Below are 21,750 nucleotides of genomic sequence, written 5' to 3'. Positions count from 1 at the left end.
TCATTTTTAACTGCAATACCAAACTGGTTCCAACTAAAATAATGGAACTGTCTCTTGCATCATACTTCTGAATATTTTGTAAAAATTACATAATACAATAGGTGGAGAAAGATTTGAGATTAATAGTTTGCCTATTCCTGCAATCAGCCCAACTGTAACTCTTTGCTGTGACATGAGCCTCTATAAAATGTGCTTGTAAGTAAGCATAGGCAAAATATCTGGGGAATGTATGCATTCTGAAAATAAATTTATTTAATGGAAGACTTAAAAACATACAAATAGGTCATCAGTTTTAAGAACACACAAATACTTTATTACATATTTGAACTATAATAGACATGTATCACACACGTGCAAAATATTATGTATCTAAAACAAATGGTATTTATTTACGTACTTATTCTGAAACCTCAAAGTCAAATACATGTACATTGATCTAACAACTTTGATTTCTATACAAATCTTGCATGAACATAAGAAAAAAAATGTGTGTGTGTGTGTGCACATGCATGTTTCTGTGTGTGTAAAAACACAAAGAATTTTCAGAAGTATTTTACAAAATAACCCAAAGTAAGTCACAGAGTTCTTCATGTTGGTACATTTAAGTTTTGGAGTGTTGTACACAACTTCTTCATGTAATGTCTAAATGCTCCAATAGAGCAGTTTGCATATGTCATCTGAAGGTCACACGACAATACCACGTATAGGTATGAATAGAATCCAATGGTACTCTCCATGAAAGCAGTTGTATTTAGATTTACTAACTGGAAATCTGATTCAAAATCAACAGCAGGATAGTACCACATGCAGCAGTATCCAATGTCAACAACAAATGAAATACTTCATTTTCACCCTTCAGCGGCACTGCAAGGACTTTTACTATGCTGTATTTATCTCCAGAAAAAGAAGGCTCTGTTGACACTTCAAAATTTGCATGAAATATATTGGGGTGATCACCCACAAAGAAGTAACACCACAGTGCTGTGTTCACCCTTCTTGATTAAAAAGACAAGCTTCATAACGCTAAGAGTATCCTCCTTAGCTCTTAATGACAAAAAACAGGGAACATACTCATTTGGAAAATGACTCACCCGTTTCTCAGTACTCTAGTTATCTTAGGAAATAAAGTCGCACCACTTCATCAGTTCTTAACACAAAATGACCAATAATGAACCTAGAGGTATGATAGCTGTGATTTATCATTATATCAGGGAGAAATCTAGAGTTCCACCAGTCAACGAATACCAGAACCTAGCTAACATGTACTTTAGGCCAGAAAAGTCTGGTCTTCTTTCTGACCATCAGTACAAATTTTAACAAGTGCATGTTGTAATGCCTTCCCCCAGTACATCATGGTTTTATAGCCCATAAATGATATATTAACTCACCATAAACTGCACTGCAGCTCTTAAAAAAAAAAAAAAAAAAAAAAAAAAAAAAAGAAAGCACATTGTAGTGTGCATGTTAGTTTTGCCATTTTACGTATAAATTCCTATTTTTAAAATACTATCTGTATCCACTTACTGGGACAAACAGAAGAAACACGCCTTACATAGAAAAAAGTAGTACAATGGCCCAGAAGCCATCTCCATCTCAAAGTTGCACTGAAGGCCAACCACCACAGTTCTTCCTGCATGCTACAGAAAATGCCTATGAACATCCATGCCATGCTAGTCAGAAACATCTGTTTAAAAAGACTCAACAGATTAAATAAAAGGGACTGCAATCATTATATCAACCAAAGGTTTTAGGGTGCTATACAAATGCAATGTTTAAAGACAAACAGTGAACTGAACTGAAAACTAAAGGAAATCAAAGAACTAAGTCTCTAAGGATGTCCTTAGAAATCAGAAAACTATAAACCAGATGACTAGAAAGGCATCATGTGAAATATCTGGATTCAGTCTTCAAAAAAAAAAAAAAACCAAAAAAAACCACCATGAGGGTTTTAAAGGAGACTTTGTTAAGTTTAAAACTGATAGAAATTTATGAGGTAGCTCCCTCTTCTGGATCACCAAACAATGACAATTCCTCTTAAACTGCAAGATGCAGAATTTGGCTACTAAAGAACACCCTTCACCGTTTTGAGGTTTTGTCATATACCATTAAGTGATCACGCAGAGACATAAAGTTGCAAGCTACTGACCCTTATTTTGAAGAAGTTTATATGTGAGTAGCAGACTAAGAGAGAAAGGTAGCTGAATCCCTTGATGAGCTTAATACCCTTTTGGAATTTTTCCATCAGACAGTACCAACCGGAAAAACAAAAGATACTGACTTCTGCTTTAAATCTCTCTGGATTTTACTGAAAAATGCAATTTACTGCAGTTCACAGAAAAGAACTGATTAATAAGAATATTAAAACCGGTTGCTTTCCTACTTATATGGCCTGCCATATGATTTCTGATTTCATATTTGCAGAAGTTAAGCTTCTGGCGTTTAATTCCTGAAACAGAAGAATCTTATCTTCCTGGAATTTCTTTCAGCTTTGACAGGTTCACACAGAAAAAAAGGCACAGTAGGAAAAACTTATCTACACATCAGCTATTCAGACATTCTCTGAGACAGCCTGGGCAATTTCTGCGCACATTTATAAACTGGAATTGGAAAGATCAGAAAATGGGTACTCTCTACCCCTATATAAAATTCAGCTCCATAAAGGAACCCTGCCTTTCAGACTTGACCTATAATGAAAGAGGAGGCTTTGTGAGGACCTGGTGATTTTTCTGCATCTCAGCTGGAACCTCAGACAATTCTATACTCTTTAAATTGTCCATCACTATTCAAGCTGAATTATAACGTTTGACTTAAATACAAAAATTAGTCTAAACGGCAAAGCTGTAGCACAAATGAAATCACTGTGTACTTCATCAGTGTTATTCTTTATAAACAAAAATCACAACATAAATTAAATTATTGAATATTTAATGAGAAAGAGGGAGAATAAACTATGTCCCTGTTAAATTCTGGACTAGATAACTTGAAAGCATGATTTCTGACTTGCCAATAACCACATAAACAGATGTATAACAATGTGATTTCATCTTTCGTGATATGTATACTGAGTGCATCTTAAAGGATGTGGCCAACTGAAACACCCAAGGAAATTCTGATCATTCAAGCACAGATAAAATCAAAATTGACAGGAGTTACTTGGATGGAACTGAAAGGATCATACAAAATGGTAAACCTTGTAGACCTGGAAATAGTGAGAGACAGAGGAAGAAGAGCTAAGATTTGCTGTGCAGGCATCTGATACAAATGGCAGACTCCTGATGACAGAGAGGGGAGACCCCTTTGCCAGACTCTGCAACAATCACTGGACCGAGACATTCCCATCCGTGCCCTCCCCCCCCCCAATCCCCTTAGCAGAGAGAAGAGTTACAGAGAACTATGGAAAATTAAAATCGAAACTGAGGAAACCAGCAGAAACTAGGAAATAAAACTGCATATATAAGTAGAGATATTAAAAAGGGGCAGACTGGAAGGAAAGAAAAAGGATGGGTGGGAGATTGGAGTGTAGAAAGGCAACTGGCTGAAGACCACATCCTGGAAACTGAGATGATGAAGGCTACAACTTCTGGCGCCAAAAAGCCAGAGAATTAGCTAAACAAGTACATCATGTTAGAGGGAGTGAGTGAAGTCCTTGAAAAGGCAGAAAAATCTGAAAACCTGGTTAAAAAAAAAGCTTTGTCTGTTTTTCAAGCTTCATCCAAATAGCAACTGAAAAGGAGCTAATGTTTTCAGTCAGATATTTTCAAAAGAAAATAATTTAAAAAGTGTTAACAAAGTATTTGTTTTATGGTCAAATGACAATGACTCTTAGGAGAAAACACACTCTAGCACCCATATTAATTTCCAATAAAAAATTCTACGAAAGCAAGGATTTTATAAATCACTGCAATTAAATCATCTTAATCTACTTAATTAAAATAATTTATTCTATAAAAATCAAACCAACTCTTAATCAAAACAAAGAATTAGGAAGCAACAAATGAGAAATGTAAATAAGACACCTTTTCCTTTTCATAAGTACTTTTATTTTCCAGTATTTTATTGTCATTCAAAGTCTTTTTTTAAAAGTAATCTACAAGAATATCTGACTGATTCTCACTAAATCCATACCATGTATAAACAAAGACTCTAGAAACAATAGTTTCTAGACTATTATTGTAGATAAATATCACTAGAAGTAAAGCTATCATATGACTAAATATAATTACAGTATACCTTAATCCTTCCTCTTTGTCTATCATGCCAAACTTTTCATATTGAAACTTAAGATTGTACAGTAGATTGTGTAACTGTCAGATTGTGCAGCAACAAACAGAAGCATAATCAAATACCACATTTTCTTGTAAAGAGTAATTTACTGGGTCTGGTCTTAGACAGCCACATATAATATCATAATAGGAGCAAAGTACGATCATAACATTTTTCAGACAGGAGCCCTTCTCCTGTGCTGCAGCAGCTCCCAGACATCAGTGATAGTTAACCAACCAAACACCAACATAACTGCAAAATAAAGAGGGATGAAATACATGGATGGCATCAGAAGGTACATCTGGGTGCACGTGAGTGGGTGCCTGTGATGCACCTTGCAGTGCTGTGTGCAAGCTGGCAGCGTCCTAAACGTGTGCTGGGGTGAGACAAGGGGTGTACTAGTCCCTTCCAAGGACCTCAGTTTCCTTTGGAGAAACCCAGAACTGTGGGGTGCAGAAGAGGCACGTTCACTTTGCTACATCTCCAAATCAGATAACTGAGAGCCCAGAACTGTAAAGCACACCCATCCAACCAAGGCCTTGTGGAAATACAACATCCATACATGGTGATCATACTTCAAAAGAAATGTTGGCAAACCGTGAAGTGTTAAGAGCTGCCACCATGCCTTTTTATGAGGCCGAGGAAAAAATCAATTGTTTGGTTCAGCCAAAAAAAGGACCGAGATGCAAAAGCACCTACTGATGGAGACTTCCTATTTAATTAGACCTTACTAATGAAGGCATGACTCACAAGGACATTACTTCAGTTGTAAGCTTGTGCAACCATATTGCTTTCCATGGAATTCATGTAGTAATGAAAAAGACAGTATTGAACCAAATCCAGACTTACTGCTTTGATTGAAAATTACAGTAAACAGAAAGCTAACGGAAATAAACGTGACAGTGATTAAATTCATATTCATCAGTTGGCAAGTCTTCTAGATCCTTCAAATAGTACATTATTCAAACATACCTTTACAACTGACTAGCATATCATCTATCTTCTCAACAAATCTCCCTTTGAATTACTCAGAAATAAAAGAGGATGTTAAAGCAGCGTAAGGTAAGTAACAGGGAAGTTCACATCACAGTTCACAAGGCACGAATGCCAACAGAGCTTTCAGCCACACAGGAGCCTAAGTTACAAAACGGATGAAAAGAAAATTTACATTGTAATCCAATTTCAAGTCTCTAATGGGCTAACTTTAAGAGTGAAAACTAAAAATATGATTTTTTTACTAAATCCATTAACCATATAAACATTACTGACTATAATGCTATCTAGAATAACATAATGCCAGCTTAGAATTCACAGCATAAAATATCTCGAACATGCTTTAACTTATACAAAGTTTGCAAGAAGTTAATGTGATGTGGAACTTAAAGCAAAGGGTCTGGAATAAGCAGTCCTGTTATCAGTCCACTAGATAATCTGGGCAAACACTACAAGATTTGACTTTTCAGAACTCCCAAGTACTAACTCCTTAGTAGCCGACATTGAGCTTCTATAAAAAAATCACATCCTTCTGTATTTCATTTTGCTAGCCTGTAAATGGATAGTCTAATACTGTTCTTCCTTCAGCTTTTGTGAGGCTGCACTTAATGTGAGCAAAGTACTCTGAGATCTTTAGCATGAATAAAATATATTTTGCACTTAGACGTTAATTATAGAAGTAGCAATATTTGAAACAGGGTTTTGTTTCGAGGCAGCAAGACTAAATCAAACATGATTATCTTGGCTTTGATTGTGATGTTTTACTTACTATGCTCTATTTTTCCTTGCATTTGAAATATACAAGTTTGCTTTTCTGTTATGTAAATGAATGTTTTTAACGCATCTATTTTTGAAAAAAGAATAATTTTCTTTCCTACTAGCCTAAGACAGAAATGTTGCAGAACACAATTCTGAAGTCTGACAGAGAACTGCAAGGCCATTGCATGCATTCAATAGCAAAAGCAGCAAGAGGTGCCCAGAGGGTTCTCTGATTTTAGAATATTAATATGTAAATGTTTATCCATACAGATATATATCTAAATATCAAGATAAACACACAATAATATTTAATATAGATTAAGTAGTTCTAATATCTAGTGGTTAGGTGGTCCTAACCAATGCAGCTGCAATCACAACAGTTATGGCCTTCCTGAAAAGTAAGAAGAACTGGGATAAGGATAAAAAAAAAAAACCTGCATTAAGAACAATCCATTTTAAGCTAAGGATTCTGTTTGGTTCTGTATAATTTATTTTAGAGGCAAACTTCAGCAAAGGAAAGGTTTGGACTTTATCCAAAACACTGGCATGCAAAAGCAGTCAAGCCACCCGCCACAGCAGTCCTATCTTTTAAATGTTGTTCTTCACTTCTGCAAAGTGTAATTATACTGCTCTTTGTGTTACTGGGTATCAGTGGCATTTAACAGACAATATGTATTGTGGAAAATGCATGTCATATTTATAAATAATCTTACTAACATAAGTGTAGTTTACTACCTGCAGAAGACTTTGATTCTATAGCTTGAGTGACCAAATTGCACTACTTCAGCCTGTTTCCTGTTCTTCAACTTTCACACATTCCCATGTTGAGTAAAGAAGAGAAAACACGGAATATTTCCATTTAAGTCATGGAGTAAAACTGGGCATCCATAAATTGCCAGTGTTTTTTAACACTGAACTGAAGTCAGGGTTATCAAAACTAATTTAAAGAAATTGTCACGTGACAAAAGATGAACAAAAAAAAAATCAAATTAATAAAACACCTGTTCAGAAGAAAACATTATAGTCTCAAAGCAGTGCTGAAACACTGGTATTTACCCAGACAAATAAGGTTAAGAAGCATATTCTACTTACTCAAATCTTTAAATGAAAGTAAACGCCAACCTAAAGCTTGTTTTCAACATTCTATGATGCCTAAGAAATGCTGTCACTCACTCATTACACTCCCTCACACGGATGTAATTTCCACCCCCACCTATCGTCATCACATCTGGTTTGGTATGCAGTTTCATACAAAAAAAAAAAAATCACGTAGGCACAAAATTACAACATATTTTGAGATATGCTTTAGTATGCAAGTGTGTGTAATTACAGACACTATTAAGTATACCTTGAAATACAGACCACCACAGAATAATTAGGGGGGAAAAAAAAAAACCACAACTTTAGCCCAAAGCCTCGATCAAGCTGTAGCTTATAAGTAGTACATTGGGATTTAAATCACTTCTCCAAAGACATAACAAGACATAAAACTTCACATCTCACAGAATCACAGATAATACAGCTAAAAGAGACTCCAAACAGGTAGTCTATCTACCTGTCCCAAGGCAAGATCTGTAGCGTTATCACTTTAACCTGTGTGTGTGAAACAAACCTTAAATACCTCAAGTGACTGAGATTTCACTGTCTACCTACCCATATATTTTAGTGCTCACTGTTGAAAAGCCTTCCCGAACGTTGAACCTGAAGCCAATCTATTACATGTGTCACTTGCCTCCGTATTGGAAAGTTTTTCAGTCCAGCCAAACTTGTCATGCATTTTAAGTCTTTACAAACAGTAAAAGCACTCCCCTCAGAAATGTGTAACACCAAAACATTGAGATGAGATCCTAGCTCCACTTAACTCACTCCAAACAGGCACCAAAATATGCTTACAGGCACTGCACACTATCCATCTGGCATACTGGAAAATATAGGTTGGCACCTTCAAAATCATACGTGGTTCGGAGACAGGGAAGACTTTCTTGCTCTGGCACCGAAAGGCTGTTCCTTTTCTGATCGCAGAATATTCAAAAATAAAACTTTCCAGGTTACACCTCTCTTCAAAGTTAACGAGGAAAAAAAAGGCCAGAACACTTTCCAGTAGGCACTACACTGTCTCCCTCACACCAGTCACCACCGACACCAAGGCCAAGAAGACTGATGTCACCTAGGCCACTATCTGCAAAACCCAACTTTCCACAAAAAATAAAACAAAACCAGCCAAGTCACTTACACCAGGCCTCACACATGCAAACTGTCGGCACGCCGCCCTGCCAGGCCGCCTCCCCTCCTGCCCTGGGCCCACGCGCCATCTTTGCCACCCCACAGGCCCCACGCCCCGGCCGGCTCCGCGTTCTGGCACGGCCACTCTCCCACCAAGCGAGACACGTTTCTCCACATGCTGCTGGCCAGGGCAGTGGTTGAGGGGTCGCCCCCCGCCTCAGCACCCCTGTACTCACCTTCAGAGACCTCAAACTCGGCTGCTCCATTGAGCTGGTAGAGGCACCAGTCAACCGCGCTCTCGCCTGGGGGGCCGCCAACTGGGCAGGGAGAAAGGCAGAGTCAGTCGGGGCACCCAGGGCCGGCGGGCAGGGGAGGGAGGGCTGAGGGAGAAGGGAAGGAGGGCGGCGGAGAGGAGAGGCAGAGCCGGAGGAGAGATGGAGGGGACGGAGGAGGGAGCGGAGGGATGAGGGCGCCAGGGGAGGAAGAGCATTTCCAAATACCCTGTTTGTGGGACATGGGTGTTGCCCTCCGAAAGGCGCTCAGTGCTCTGAACTGTTATTCGCTTTGCTCCCAGCGCCGGCAGCTTGGGGCGCCTCCTCCTTCTCCCAGCGGAGCGGGCGGCGCAGGCAGCCGGCGCTGCCTCGGGGCGCTCAGGGAGCCGGGGGAGGGAGGACGGGAAGGAGGGAAGGCTCCGCCCGGAGCTCCCGGCGGAGGCGGCGCAGCCTCCTCAGGACCCGCCGCGCCCGGCCCCGCCGCGGCCCCAACAGGTGTGAGCGGGCGCGGGCGGCCCCGGCACCGCGGCGGGAGCTCGGGGTTGCTGGCGGGGCCGGGCTGGGGCGGGCGGCCGCTGTCCCCGAGGCGACCCCCGGCAGGATGGCCGGCCTGCCTGCCGCGGCCCGGCGTGGGGGACCCCTCCTGCATGCCCTCCCCACCGCGAGCCGCGGCTGTGCCCTGTCCCTCCACAGCGCCTCAGCCACGCGTGCCCGCGGCGCGGCCAGCCCGGCGCCCACGGGGGCGCCTCCACGGCTGCACCGGGAGCCTGGGCACACCGGCCCTGGAGAACACCCCGCACACCGGGGCCTCGCCAGGGCCCCCGTGCTAGCGCCCGTACGGCCTCCCCCGGCTCGCCACACCGAGCACCGGCAGCTGCCTTGTCCTCAGGACATTCACCTCGGTTCTCCAGCCGTGCCTAGGCCGCGTAGGCTATCTTACAGATAAGGGCTGCAAATGCCGTGTAAATTGTCAGGATTTATATACACTGAAATCACTGGAAGGCTGTAGAGTGGGTTTTGTCTGGTCCATGGACCCCCGTGGATCCACAAACTGTCTCTACAGCATCCATCAGAGGTAAGAAAGCAAATCTGTTATCAAGTAAGCTTAAGTGCTCTGTGTAGTGACCTTTGTCTCTGCTGGAAAACGTTTAGGAGAATGGCAAATTTTAAAACACTGAAACAGTCAGCTAGAGTGAACTTATGTTAATAAGTGCCTTTATTCTTACAGACATCCACCCCAAAAACATGAGGGAAATGCAAAGGTACGTTAATTATTCTGTTCACCAGGTGACTTTCCTGATAGTTACTTTAACACGGTTGTGACTGCTTAGCTTATAGCTGGCAGCATCCTGCCTACGTCTTCTGTCTTTTTGAGGTGATGGTGTCAGAGGCCCACGTATAGCACAGCTCATGTCAAAGACGGCAAACACACTTTGTACAGACAAATTGGGAAAGCTTAAGAAATAATACAGGAAGCCTATAATCAAGCCATACTAAGAGATTAGGAGCCAGCAAGAGAATAAAATACCCATATAGGCAGCTGTCATGGCACAATCACACTGGCTCCTCCATCTAGCTTTTTGCTATTTGTGAAACGGTATGTAAATGGTGGGGAAACATTATTTTCGGCATAAATTTTACTTGATATACCTACATTCATCCTTTTTGCAGCAAGTGAAGACCCTCCTGATGCCTTTATGTGTGTAAGCTGGGGGAAGTTTTATTCAATTTTTCCTATTAAAATATTCTGTTCCAATATTTATATTCTTCCCCACTGCATCCAAGACGGTGTCACATTGTGGCCTTTGTGAACGAGTTAAGGAGGACAATTACACTTTCTGAAGGAAATAGGTTTAAAATGGGAGTAACATTCTGGAAACATTCTCAGCTACTTTTAGAAACAAAGCAAAACGCCAACACTTAAGCTTTTTTGGGAACTTCACCTAACTTACGGAGACCATAATGCCTTCTGAGGTAAAAGAATACCAGTTCATTTAGAAAGTGTATGTGTATATATATCCCCAAGCCATATGTTTGCTGGATGTGCACTAGCTTTCTTGGAATTGAAAAGGTTTTAAGCTGATGATTTGAGATAAAGAAAAATATCATAGAGCTGTATTAAAGCTTCATCCAGATGCATACAGTGATTCTTACTCCCCCTACAAATTACCTACAATACAGACTTTGATTGCTCTTCATGACAAGGTATTATCATAAATAAAATTAACCTTAGCATACCAGTGTTAGCATCTTCTTTTTGGAGAAAACTCTTGTCTACTATGTTAATTAGCAAAGAAGGGCCCTGTTCTGAGAGAAGCCATTCATATTAGATATAATTTGTATAAAAGTAGCAATTTTATGCACTTCAACTCTGTATTACTGGCTTACATAGCATTTTTCATTCTAAACTTCAAACATTTACAGACTTTGTTTGTTAAAGATGCAAATCGCATTTACAGTGTACGATCTGTTCCTGCAGGTATCCTGAATATTGAGATGGGTTAATTTGCACCCAAGTGCCAGCTAGTTCAATATGAATTAATCTTTCACTTTTATCAGTGTAAGTCTGTAGGTGGATACTTTTAAGCTACTTGTGATTGTTTCCTTCAGAGAGATGACTGGTTTAACTAGGTTTGGAAACTAGTAATGCTAAATCAACAGACAAACGTGAAGGTGGGAGCGTGTACCACCTTCATCTGATGTCCTTTGCTTTTGGACTGTTGGAAATGAGCTAAGTTTGGCATGATATTTTCTGTCATTTCAGGATTGTTAAAACCATGTCATTTACTCAAACTAGAGTTTAAGCAAAGGTGGTTAAGTTATATTACTGTGTATTTTAAAGAGTCAAAGTTTAAAAAATAGCTTAATCTACTTTGGCTTTTAGAATCATAATGATATATTGCACAGAAACTGGTTTAACTGCAGATAAAATTTCTGAGGAGATTGGGCTATGTTATCCTGTAACGTTTTTTAATTATGGATTGGATTTTTTTTCATTAGGATTTTATGCAGACCAAGAGGCTACCTTTTCCGTTCTCAGCATAGGGTCCGCCTCTTGCTAGCAGTGGTAAAACAAGTGATAAAACCAATTTAAATGGGATCAGAGGGTCAACCACATAAAATTTAATCTTGCTACAACTTCAAAGATGTAGACAATAATCCATAATGAACTATTATACCCTGAAATAAGAAACTTGTATCCAATTTAAAAGAATTTCCTCGAAAAACCCATAAGGATTTATAGTTGTCCAAGGTGCAGAAGCCAACCTCTCCCTGAGCAAACTAGTTTTATAAGAAAACCAGCCCCACGTCACCCACAGGAGCCAGAAGGACCCCCGGGGGCCGTAGGGATCCCAGAGACCGGCAGAGCAGCCCGGGGTGAACACGGAGTCACCCCTTGTGCCGCGAAATCCCCTCATTCAAAGCAAAACGGCTCTAGCGTTGGTTTCGGTTTGGGTTTTTAACAAAGCAGCTCCCTTTGCCCGAGCCTGACGCTTCGGCGCGGAGGGGCCGGTGCGGCGGCGCGGCACGGCCTCTGCTTCCCCGCCCCGGGCCGGGAGGCGGGGACCGGCGGCGGGACGCGGAAGGCCGGCGGGCGGGAGGGAGGGAGCGAGCCCCGGAGCCGCCATGCGCCCCGCGCTCCCCCTGCTCCTGCTCCTCAGCCTCCTCCCGCGGGCCGGCGGCCGCGGAGAGCTGCGGGCCTTCGTGGTCGCTCACAGCCACATGGACGTCGGCTGGGTTTACACGGTGCAGGTGGGGCACCCTGCGGAGCGGGGCCCGGCGGCGGCTCCCGCGGTAGGGGTGGGCTCCTGGGCGGGTGGGGCCGAGCCTCTCCGCTGCTCGACCTCGGGTCAGCCGCCTGCGAGCTCGCAAAACTCCCCGCAGTCGTGTAGCGCTGGCTGCGGGGGGGCTGCCTGCCCCCGCCCTGACGCCTGCGGAGAGGCGCGTAAGTCGGTGTCAGGTGCATCTCCTGCCCCGCGGCTCTCCCGGGCTGTGCCCCCTCCCCTGCTGCTCCCCGATCCCGCCGCAGGCTCGGAGGAGGCGTGTGGTTACCTTGGGAGCTGTGCCCCTGAGTTTGGGGTTTGTGCGTGTCAGTGTTCTGCAGGATGCTCCTGATGGACTTCCTTATTTTTTTTAAAGGCAAATCTCTAATCTGGTTGATGGTGTGCTTTGGATATATGGCACATTTTCTTGGTCTTTTTATCTTGTTCCTAACTTGTTTATCTTGTTACTGAGGACAAAGGTAATGGCCTCAAGTTGTGGCAGGGAAGGTTTAGACTGGATATTAGGAAGCATTTCTTTACCGAACAGGTTGTTGGGCGTTGGAAAGGGCTGCCCAGGGAGGTGGTGGAGTCCCCATCCCTGGAGGGGTTTGAGAGTCGGGTCGATTTAGCGCTGAGGGATCTGGGGTAGTTGGGAACTGTCAGCGTCAGGTTAATGGTTGGACTGGATGATCTTCAAGGTCTTTTCCTACCTAGTAATTCTGTGATTCTGTAACGCAAAACCCCATGAAAACTCAACGTCTTTTCATACAGGGAGCAGGTCCTCGATGGCTGGGGTGGGGCTGGAGCCTAGTGCTATGGAAGCGCAGTAGCAAAGTAACTTTTGCTAAATTGATGAGATACAGAGCAAAATAAATCAAGTGGGGTGTTAGTACCTTTTATATTTGTTAGTCAGAATCCTGCCTCCTCCTTCATTAGTACGAATCACTTTCGTTTATGTGAGAGGCGCTGTGGATACTTCACTCGCTGGAGTGAAATGGCATCAGATGTTTAAGAGTAATTGATAAAAAAGAGCTAACGGCTCACTAAGGAATCTCTGTTGTGCATATATTTTGTCTTCCTTTTTTAAGAAAGATCAGTGAATTTCTCCTTCAATACTTCAAACTCCTACTCAGAAACTGCATAAGACAATACTAAACTATTTTTTATTTTGGGTCAGTTAGTGGTCAAAGATCTCGGAGAGAAATGAAGCACGTAATTTTTTTTTTTTTTTTTGAGAAGATATAATTGCTTGAAGCCTTGCTTCCTCTGCTATTAAATTACAAGCATCAGCAATACTTGTAGTCAAAAGCCAGAGAGGTTACCTGTGGATAATTTCAAATGCTTCTGTAGTAAAGTGAAACCTGAAGGTAACTCTCTGTGGATCCAAACCTTTTTTACATTTTTGGTCTGCTTAGTTACTACGTTTCACTCATGACAACATACTATTTTTTGTGTTCCTCATTTATAATGTGAAAAGTAAGCATTTATGATATTGGAACAGTAATCTTCATTGTGTGCTGGAAATTACAGTACTGATGGAGAATTCCAGCACTGGATGTATAAAAAAACTTTTTTCTTTTTCCTCTCAAAGTAAGCTATCTGTTACAATCTGATAATAACAGTGGTACCATAGTTTACATGAGATGTGGCATCTGACTGATGTTTCTTAACCATAGGTGTGAAAGACACCTCACCATTGTCTAGACTGCAGTACAAAACAATTTTTACATCATAGCAGAATTTTAAAATCTATATTTAAGTAAAATCTTACATGATTATTTATACTGGTTCACTGCTTATTGTTTCAGAGTATCTCATTAGCTGATGAAAAATATGAATTGGAAATAAGATTCTTATTGTTGCTTGCAAGTATCCTGGTTGTGAGAACAATTGTTTTCAATTCCCACCCAGACAACTGGGGTTTATAAACTGTACGGTTAGGTAATACCTTACTGCTTAGGTGCAACGTAGTTCGAGTCGGAATAAACACTATCTTGCCTTAATATCCAAAATACCTCAAGAAAATATTTTTAGCAAATTACCACACAGAATATTATAGTATTGAAAAGTCCCTGTTCAGCTCTTAAATCTAGTGTGCTCCACTTAACTGTTGAGAACTAAAATCGAGCCTGATGTTGCAATCATTGTACATACACTTGGATTTTAGGACGTATTGTATGTGGCCAATTGCCAGTGAAAAATTAAAATTCCTTAGCAATCATTTGAGTGTGTCGCTGTTGCATATTAGTAAAAGTTAAAAGTTATTCCCTTTAGTTAAAATTTCACATTGTATTAAGCATCTGATCATAATCTTGATTTTAAAAAAAATTAAGATCTGATCGAGAAATCATTGAACAAGTAATTACTCAGATATGCACTACAGTATTTTAAGCCATTCCTCCTACACTCAAATATTTTCCCCTTTTCTAATGACACATTAGCATTTTTACAGAGATAGCTGGATTTCAGCTGTGGAAAGCAGGGGGTTAGGAAAAGTTAATTTCTTATTTGAATCACATCATCCCCTTTTTATATCCCCTTTATTTGATTTTCATATAAAAAATCTGCCTAAATTAAAACTATGGATTAATATTTTTACATATCATGCCTATTAATTTTTAGGTGGGTGAGAGATCTATATGTCAGTCACTTTAAGGTGTATGTGCATCTATTGTGGTGTGAGTTCTTAAGCAAGTACCAGTAGTTTAAGCAGAAAAGTGTTATGGTTAGTGTTAAAATAACTGTGTTATAATATGCAGATAACTTTGTTACAAGAAAACACGGACATTGCAGGAAATTCTAGATTCTCTGCTGTTGCCTTTAGATATTGTATATCACTTTGAAATTAAGGGTGGAAGACTATCTAGTTAGCAGAAGTTGTTCTGGCAAGAGTAGGAGTGCACGAAGTGTCTTCATGTGCACAATTTTAAAATTACCATGATGTTGTTCAATTGATGCCATAGGATAGGATATAACTATCTAATAAGTTATTTGGTGATTATCACTATCATGTTTGCATTTCAGTAAAATCCACATGCCTCATTCTGAAATACAAGTTGGTTTAGGATACATGGGAAAGATGCACAGATTCTGAATGATTCTATGTCAACAGTCAAATTTGTTCTAAGAGTCCTTTTCTAGTTTGGTTTTACTTTATCCTAAAACATCAAGCAGAATAGAGTTATTTTTCATGACAGAAACTTTTAGGGCTGTAGTAGTTTAACTTAGGTTATTTCAGTGTCACCATATTATACCAGCAGTGCACACCTGCAGCACAGAGTTGTACTCACTATGAAGACACAATCCTGATAATGCAGGCCATCAGAAGAAGAGCAGAAATGGAAGAATGAAGTGTGCATGTGGGTTTTTAAACTATGTTGGTGCAAAGTCATCATATTTGGCATTGTTGAATTAAGGTAAACAATGAGAACAGAGTGAGCTGTTCCCAGTACATCAAAAAGAAAGCTTGTATTGGTGTCTGCAGATCTTGGGGGAAACTACACCATGACCTAGTCAGGTTCCCAGTCAGCTGAAGGGCCCACAGGCTGTATGTAATCAGAGAGAGCTCAGACTTTCTGTGTGTACAAAGGAAGTGTGCGACAAATGTGAGTTTTTGGATCTCTTTCTTCTCAAGTCCAATGAGTGTTCAAAACAGCCCATTTAATATAGGCAAAACAGAGCTTATTTTCAACTTTTTTTTTTTCTTTCAGGAAAGTATGCACGCTTACGCAGCAAATGTCTACACATCTGTTGTAGAAGAGCTAACGAAAGGAAAGCAACGCAAATTTATTGCTGTGGAGCAGGAATTCTTTCGTCTCTGGTGGGATGCAGTAGCCACAGATATGCACAAACAGCAGGTAAATTGTACTGGAACCATACTTCCTGCTAACAAAGAATCCATGCACTTTTCAGGGGACAAGGAGGAGCAAAGTACTTCACCATTTGCTTTTTACCCAGGTCTTGTGTAAGCTGTCTCTGAATCTGGTACATCTTACGAAAAGACCTTAACTCTAAAGGCAGTTACAAGAGGTTAAAACCCCAGCTATAGATTAGAGCAGTAGGAGGTAGTAACCTTTGCACTGAAGATTCTTTACACTTTACAGTTCTTGTTTCATCAGTGACTTTCTTATTTGGGGGCATGCTAGTATAAGATGTGGGTGATTCTGAAAGAGGCTGCGCCAATATTTGTTAAACATCTGAAGCTCTTGAACTGCTGCCTAACACTGCTCACAGGAAGGAACTTGTTTTCTCTCCAGTTAAGTACTGCTCAAAAACCTTCCTTGTGTAACCAAGGAGAATGCCAACAAAGGTGACTGTAGCTTCAATATCAGTAACTAGGGTTTGGGTTTTTTTTGTTTATTCATAAGCTGTGATCCCTTCCAGTCTTTAGAGCTTTAAACTGAGGATTGTTTTTTTCCTTAGCAAAGACATTGTAAAGTTTTATTTGTCATTTCTTCTTTCCTCTGGCATGAAACAAACATGCTGAAATCAAAGACTGGGCTGATAGCCTATCAGCTGGTTGTGTGTTGTGTTGCATTGCAGTGCAAGATGTTGAAGTTTTGGACCCTGAAACCAGAGAATATACATGTGCAGCTTCCCATTCTCAGAACTTGCTCAGTATTCACTCAGAACTCCATGGTCTGTTTTGTTATCAGGGTCCAGCCCAAAGCAGAATATTACTTGCAAGTACTTTACATTTCAGTTTGTTTAAAGTGCTAGATCTTTAAAGCCTCGTGTAAAAAAAGACACCTCTTGTCTGGGGTGTTTTTTTTTTTTTTAATCTAGTCCTTCACTAAATTCTGAATTTTCTGTAATGTTTAGTATTTAAATAATAGCTTACAACCTGTGTGCAGCTGACCTTTGTATGAGAGATTTTGCTGTGTATAGGCAGTTCGCTGTTTTTGGGTCAACCTTTTGCCCATACTTACCTGTCACAGGAGAATTTTCTTGTCTGTTTTTTAATGAGAAAACTGTACTGAAAGTCTGGGCTGGGGGAACTAAAACAAATAGCATAGAAACTACTTTGTGCAAGTACACAAGAGTAACTTTCTAAGGTAAGTTGATCTTATTTCAGGTATGATACGCTGCTGTAACTCAAATATGAAGGGCCATGTCTATTTTATATGTTATGTGGAATCCAAAAGAGTAAATGTGCATTACATTTGACCTCAGCAGTATAGAACCAGTACATATGATTCAGCCTTTAATTTCCTAGCGTAATTACTGACAATTGTTGCTTTTATGCATTTTTAGTCAGTTCTCTAGTTACTTTATAGTTGCTTCTCTGAAATTATTACAAACAAATTTCTCTTAAACCTATGTGTCAAATATTTAATCTCTAATAATATTTAAGAGCTATGATGCTCGCTGATAGGTGGTATGTTTTTAACATTAGCAAGTTGCAAATACTGGGCCTTGAAATTAGGTCACTCTGGTTACTGTCCTGCTTTTTCCACTTGAACTCTAGCATTAATGATTTTATGTACTACAGGCTCTCTGGTTTTAATTTTGTCTTTTTTTTTTTTTTTTCTTAATTTAACATTTTACTTGGAATACAGGATTTAATTCTAGTTTATTTTGGAATGTCTGCTTTGGATTAGAGCATTAAAAATTAGTAAAAGGTACAGCCTGGGTGCTGAAGCTGATTTTACAATTCAGACAAGAGAATATATAGGAGTGAACCATATTGCAACAGTATTCAGCCAGGTATGAACCTCCTTAGTTCTCAGTGCATGTTATTTCCACAGTATTTTCTTGTGTGAACAATTCCTATTGCTTTACCCTGGCTTGATGTCTGGATGTTTTAACTAAGGGAATAAAGATGTGTAGCCACTTCTATCTGGTTTGGAGATGTAAGTTGATGTAAGGATACTAGTAGTTGTCCCAAGGACCACAGATATGTTCTACTGCCGTAACAACCTGCTGCTTGTAGTACTGCTGTGTCTGTTACCTTCATTCCTCCTTCTTTTTGCCTAGTTCTAGTTAGCAAAAGTGCTTGTCATTAGAGATATTGGGGGTTTTGTAGGATCAGATATTATTTCAGTTACTTGAATTATTGTTCTTGTGTTTTCAGCCTCTTGGTTGTTCCACAAAACTTATATTAAAAAAACGTTTCCATGGCCCAAAGAGGTATCCATCCAAATGGGGAATCATAGCCACAGATGCTTTTCATGTAGGTCAGGACCCGTTCTGTGCTGACACCAGATATCAGTTATCTGGTCTCCCAGCATGCTAATCAGTCACCACAGTTGGCTGGAACTAATTTATGAATGCTGAGCCCTGGAGCGTTTTCACAACATTGTGAAGGAGAGAAATGATTATAATCAAAATTGACAATCTGGCATTGTATCTGAGCAGACACAGGGGCATTCACTGAAGATTCCTGGGGAAATAAGCGTAATGACTCTGGATCTGGCATCCTACATGACAGATTAAAAAAAAAGTGGAGATTAAAATATGTATTTATATGAACTTCCTTTGTCGTAAGTTTGAGGTATCTTTGAAGTTCTAGGTAGTGAAGTAACTATATAAACAGAAGACTCCCTAACCTTTCTAGAAAGGGACCCAGACTATTACTCCCTCCCTCTAAAAACCACCCCTCGCTTCATCCAGCACATTTGCTGAAGTTGTATTTGTCAGCATACTTCTTGTTTCTAGTGGCTGGAACTAAAAAAAACCAAAACCCAGAAAAACCTTGAACAGCTGAACAGGTCATAGTTTATTGACAGTTTGTAAACTAGGAAAAAGAGACCAAAAATGAAGATTAGTAGTGGTTTTACCCGGCAGACAAACCTGCTAATGTGGAATAACTATTTCTTAATAAAGTTTTCTGTCTCTCACAAGTTGAGCAACCTGTCTATTCTCTGAAGGCAAGATAGGTGCATACAGAGTAGAAGGGATGTGTTTGTGGCCACGGTATGATGACATGCTCTCTCCCTCCCTCCTGGATCTCACAGATCTGTCTCCAAACTGTTACAGAGGTAGCAGACTAAAGGAATCCCTGGGAGCCTCACCGTTGCATGGGGTTGCATATTGCTCTCTCATCCAGCCACTCCCTGACTTCTCTAAGCCAAGGCAGATGCAGCAGTAAGAAGACGTTGGGAGAAGCACTAGTATCTTCTGTTTTAATCCTTCAGTTCTAGTTGCCTTGAGGCAGGATCCTAGGCTGCTGCCAGTGCACTGTATGGGAACAAGTCTGGTGTTTAGATAGTATAAAGGCATGGTAACAGCCCTACTGAGAAACAGCAGAAGGTCAGGGTCTACCTGGCAGTGCATCCTTTGTACCTGCTACCTGGTTTCACTGTAAGATGGGTAAATCAATGCACTGTGCAGCGCATTAGTATGCTGGGTTTTTTCCTCTTCTTTTGATACACCCAGTACAGACAGCCTTTTATCCCACTTTTGTCCTGGTTGCCTTCTTGACAAGTGTTGTGTCTAGATAATGTGCTGTGATCTGAAATGAATTTGCGGCCTTTTTGAGCAACACTGAAATGATGTTTACGTTCTGGGTCTTAATTTCAATATCATAGGTCCATCAGTTGCTTCAGGAGGGACGACTGGAATTTGTCATTGGAGGACAAGTGATGCATGATGAAGCTGTGACACTAATTGATGATCAAATTTTACAGTTGACGGGTATGCATATTTGCATTTAACTTTTATTTTACATTGTTATGACCTTGGGGATTTTGTTTGTTTTCATTGCTATTATTAGATTATTAAGATTTCTATTATTTTCTTACTCTTTAAGAACTGATTAAAGCATCTCTTTATTTTTTACTTGCTGGGGGGTTATCTGTATAAAAATCTTTGCTTTGAAAAAACCAAAGCATAACAGTTCTGCAGTAAGCAGAAGGGTTACCGAAAGCTGGCTTGCAGTTTAATCAGTGTCAGTTGTAAACTCCTTTTTGTCAGTGTGTGTTTGAGAGCTTAAGCTCATGAGAAGATAGTTGTGGTGAAACTGAAGGTATGAAACACTCTGGAAGAAAATACCTGGTAGCAATTCAGAGTGTGGGGAGGTTGTATCATATAGGCAAAGTCATCTGCGGAACATGAGCCATAGAATGTCACGGAGGTCACCTGAACTTAGTTGAAAGACTTGCTTGATGAAGAAACCCCCATTTCTCTGTTAGAAATAGGTGCATATTTCCAAGAGATGCACTATTTCCCATTTTAATCTTCTAGTGATTTGTATGTTACACCTTCCCATCTGATGGTTTAAGGAGTCTTTTAGTATTTAGGTTTCACAGAATCACAGAATCGTCTAGGTTGGAAAAGACCTTGAAGATCATCTAGTCCAACAATTAACCCAAAACTGACAGTTCCCAACTACCCCAGATCCCTCAGTGCTATGTCAACCAAACTCTTAAACCCCTCCAGGGATGGGGACTCCACCACCTCCCTGGGCAGCCCATTCCAATGCCTAACAACCCGTTCTGGAAAGAAATGCTTCCTAATACCCAGTCTAAACCTTCCCTGGTTCTTCTTGAGGCCATTCCCTCTTGTCCTATCGCTTATTACTTGGTTAAAGAGACTCATCCCCAGCTCTCTGCACCCTCCTTTCAGGGAGCTGTAGAGGGCGATGAGGTCTCCCCTCAGCCTCCTCTTCTCCAGACTAAACCCCCCCAGTTCCCTCAGCCGCTCCTCCTCATACGACCTGTGCTCCAGACCCTGCACCAGCTCCGTTGCCCTTCTCTGGACATGCTTGCGTCATTCAGTGTCCTTTTTGTAGTGAGGGGCCCAAAACTGAACACAGGAATCGAGGTGCGGCCTCACCAGTGCTGAGTACAGGGGCAAGATCCCTTCCTGTCCCAGCTGGCCATGCTATTGCTGACACAAGCCAGGATGCCATTGGCCTTCTTGGCCCCCTGGGCACACTGCTGGCTCCTGTTCAGCCAGCTGTCAATCAACCCCCCAGGTCCCTCTCTGACTGGCAGCTCTCCAGCCACTCCTCCCTAGGCCTGTAGCGCTGCTGGGGGTTGTTGTGGCCCAAGGGCAGCCCCCGGCATTTGGCCTTATTGAAACTCCTCCAGTTGGCCTCAGCCCATGGCTCCAGCCTGTCCAGGTCTCTGTGCAGAGCCTCCCTGCCCTCAAGCAGATCAACACTCCCACCCAACTGGGTGTCATCTGCAAACTGACTGAGGGTGCACTTGAATCCCTTGTCTGGTGGAGATTTATCTCCATCTGGTTAATGAAAAAAGAAACAGGATAAATCATGCCACTACTGTGCTATAGATGCCTATAATATGCCATGAGGGAGTAAGGTGCTTTTTGGGGGCAAGAGGAGATGTATTAGCACTAGCTGTCTGTCATGGCTGATATAAACCCCGCTCATTTCAGGGCTACGCTCTGGCAGCTTTCTACACAGGAGAGTAAAGGGTCAGAAAACACTTCTATCATTTTCATAATCTGACTGCACAACACCACTGGTACCTGTTCCTTGCTTGTCAGTGTTTATCGGGAGCATAGAGAACAGC

The 21,750-nt window shown here is 41.1% G+C and overlaps 2 protein-coding genes across 2 annotated transcripts in view; one reads left to right on the top strand and one right to left on the bottom strand.

Moving 5' to 3' along the window:
- PPP2R2C (protein phosphatase 2 regulatory subunit Bgamma) overlaps positions 1–8,865 on the bottom strand; it is a 201,359-nt gene extending 192,494 nt beyond the window's left edge. The window contains exons 1-2 of the mRNA XM_074904480.1: positions 8,739–8,865; positions 8,475–8,555 (exon numbers count right to left, since the gene is read on the bottom strand). Of these exons, the coding sequence (XP_074760581.1) occupies positions 8,475–8,555; positions 8,739–8,754 (97 nt within the window). The 5' untranslated portion in view covers positions 8,755–8,865. The remainder of the gene's footprint in view (positions 1–8,474; positions 8,556–8,738) is intronic.
- Positions 8,866–12,159: 3,294 nt separating this feature from the next.
- Positions 12,160–21,750, top strand: part of MAN2B2 (mannosidase alpha class 2B member 2) — a 32,331-nt gene continuing 22,740 nt past the window's right edge. The window contains exons 1-3 of the mRNA XM_074904478.1: positions 12,160–12,263; positions 15,985–16,131; positions 19,804–19,909. Of these exons, the coding sequence (XP_074760579.1) occupies positions 12,234–12,263; positions 15,985–16,131; positions 19,804–19,909 (283 nt within the window). The 5' untranslated portion in view covers positions 12,160–12,233. The remainder of the gene's footprint in view (positions 12,264–15,984; positions 16,132–19,803; positions 19,910–21,750) is intronic.

Source organism: Athene noctua, chromosome 4 (assembly GCF_965140245.1).
Source record: "Athene noctua chromosome 4, bAthNoc1.hap1.1, whole genome shotgun sequence".
NCBI lineage: Eukaryota > Metazoa > Chordata > Aves > Strigiformes > Strigidae > Athene > Athene noctua.
Note: the sequence above shows the minus strand (reverse complement) of the source record. Positions and strands in the feature narration are given on the sequence as shown.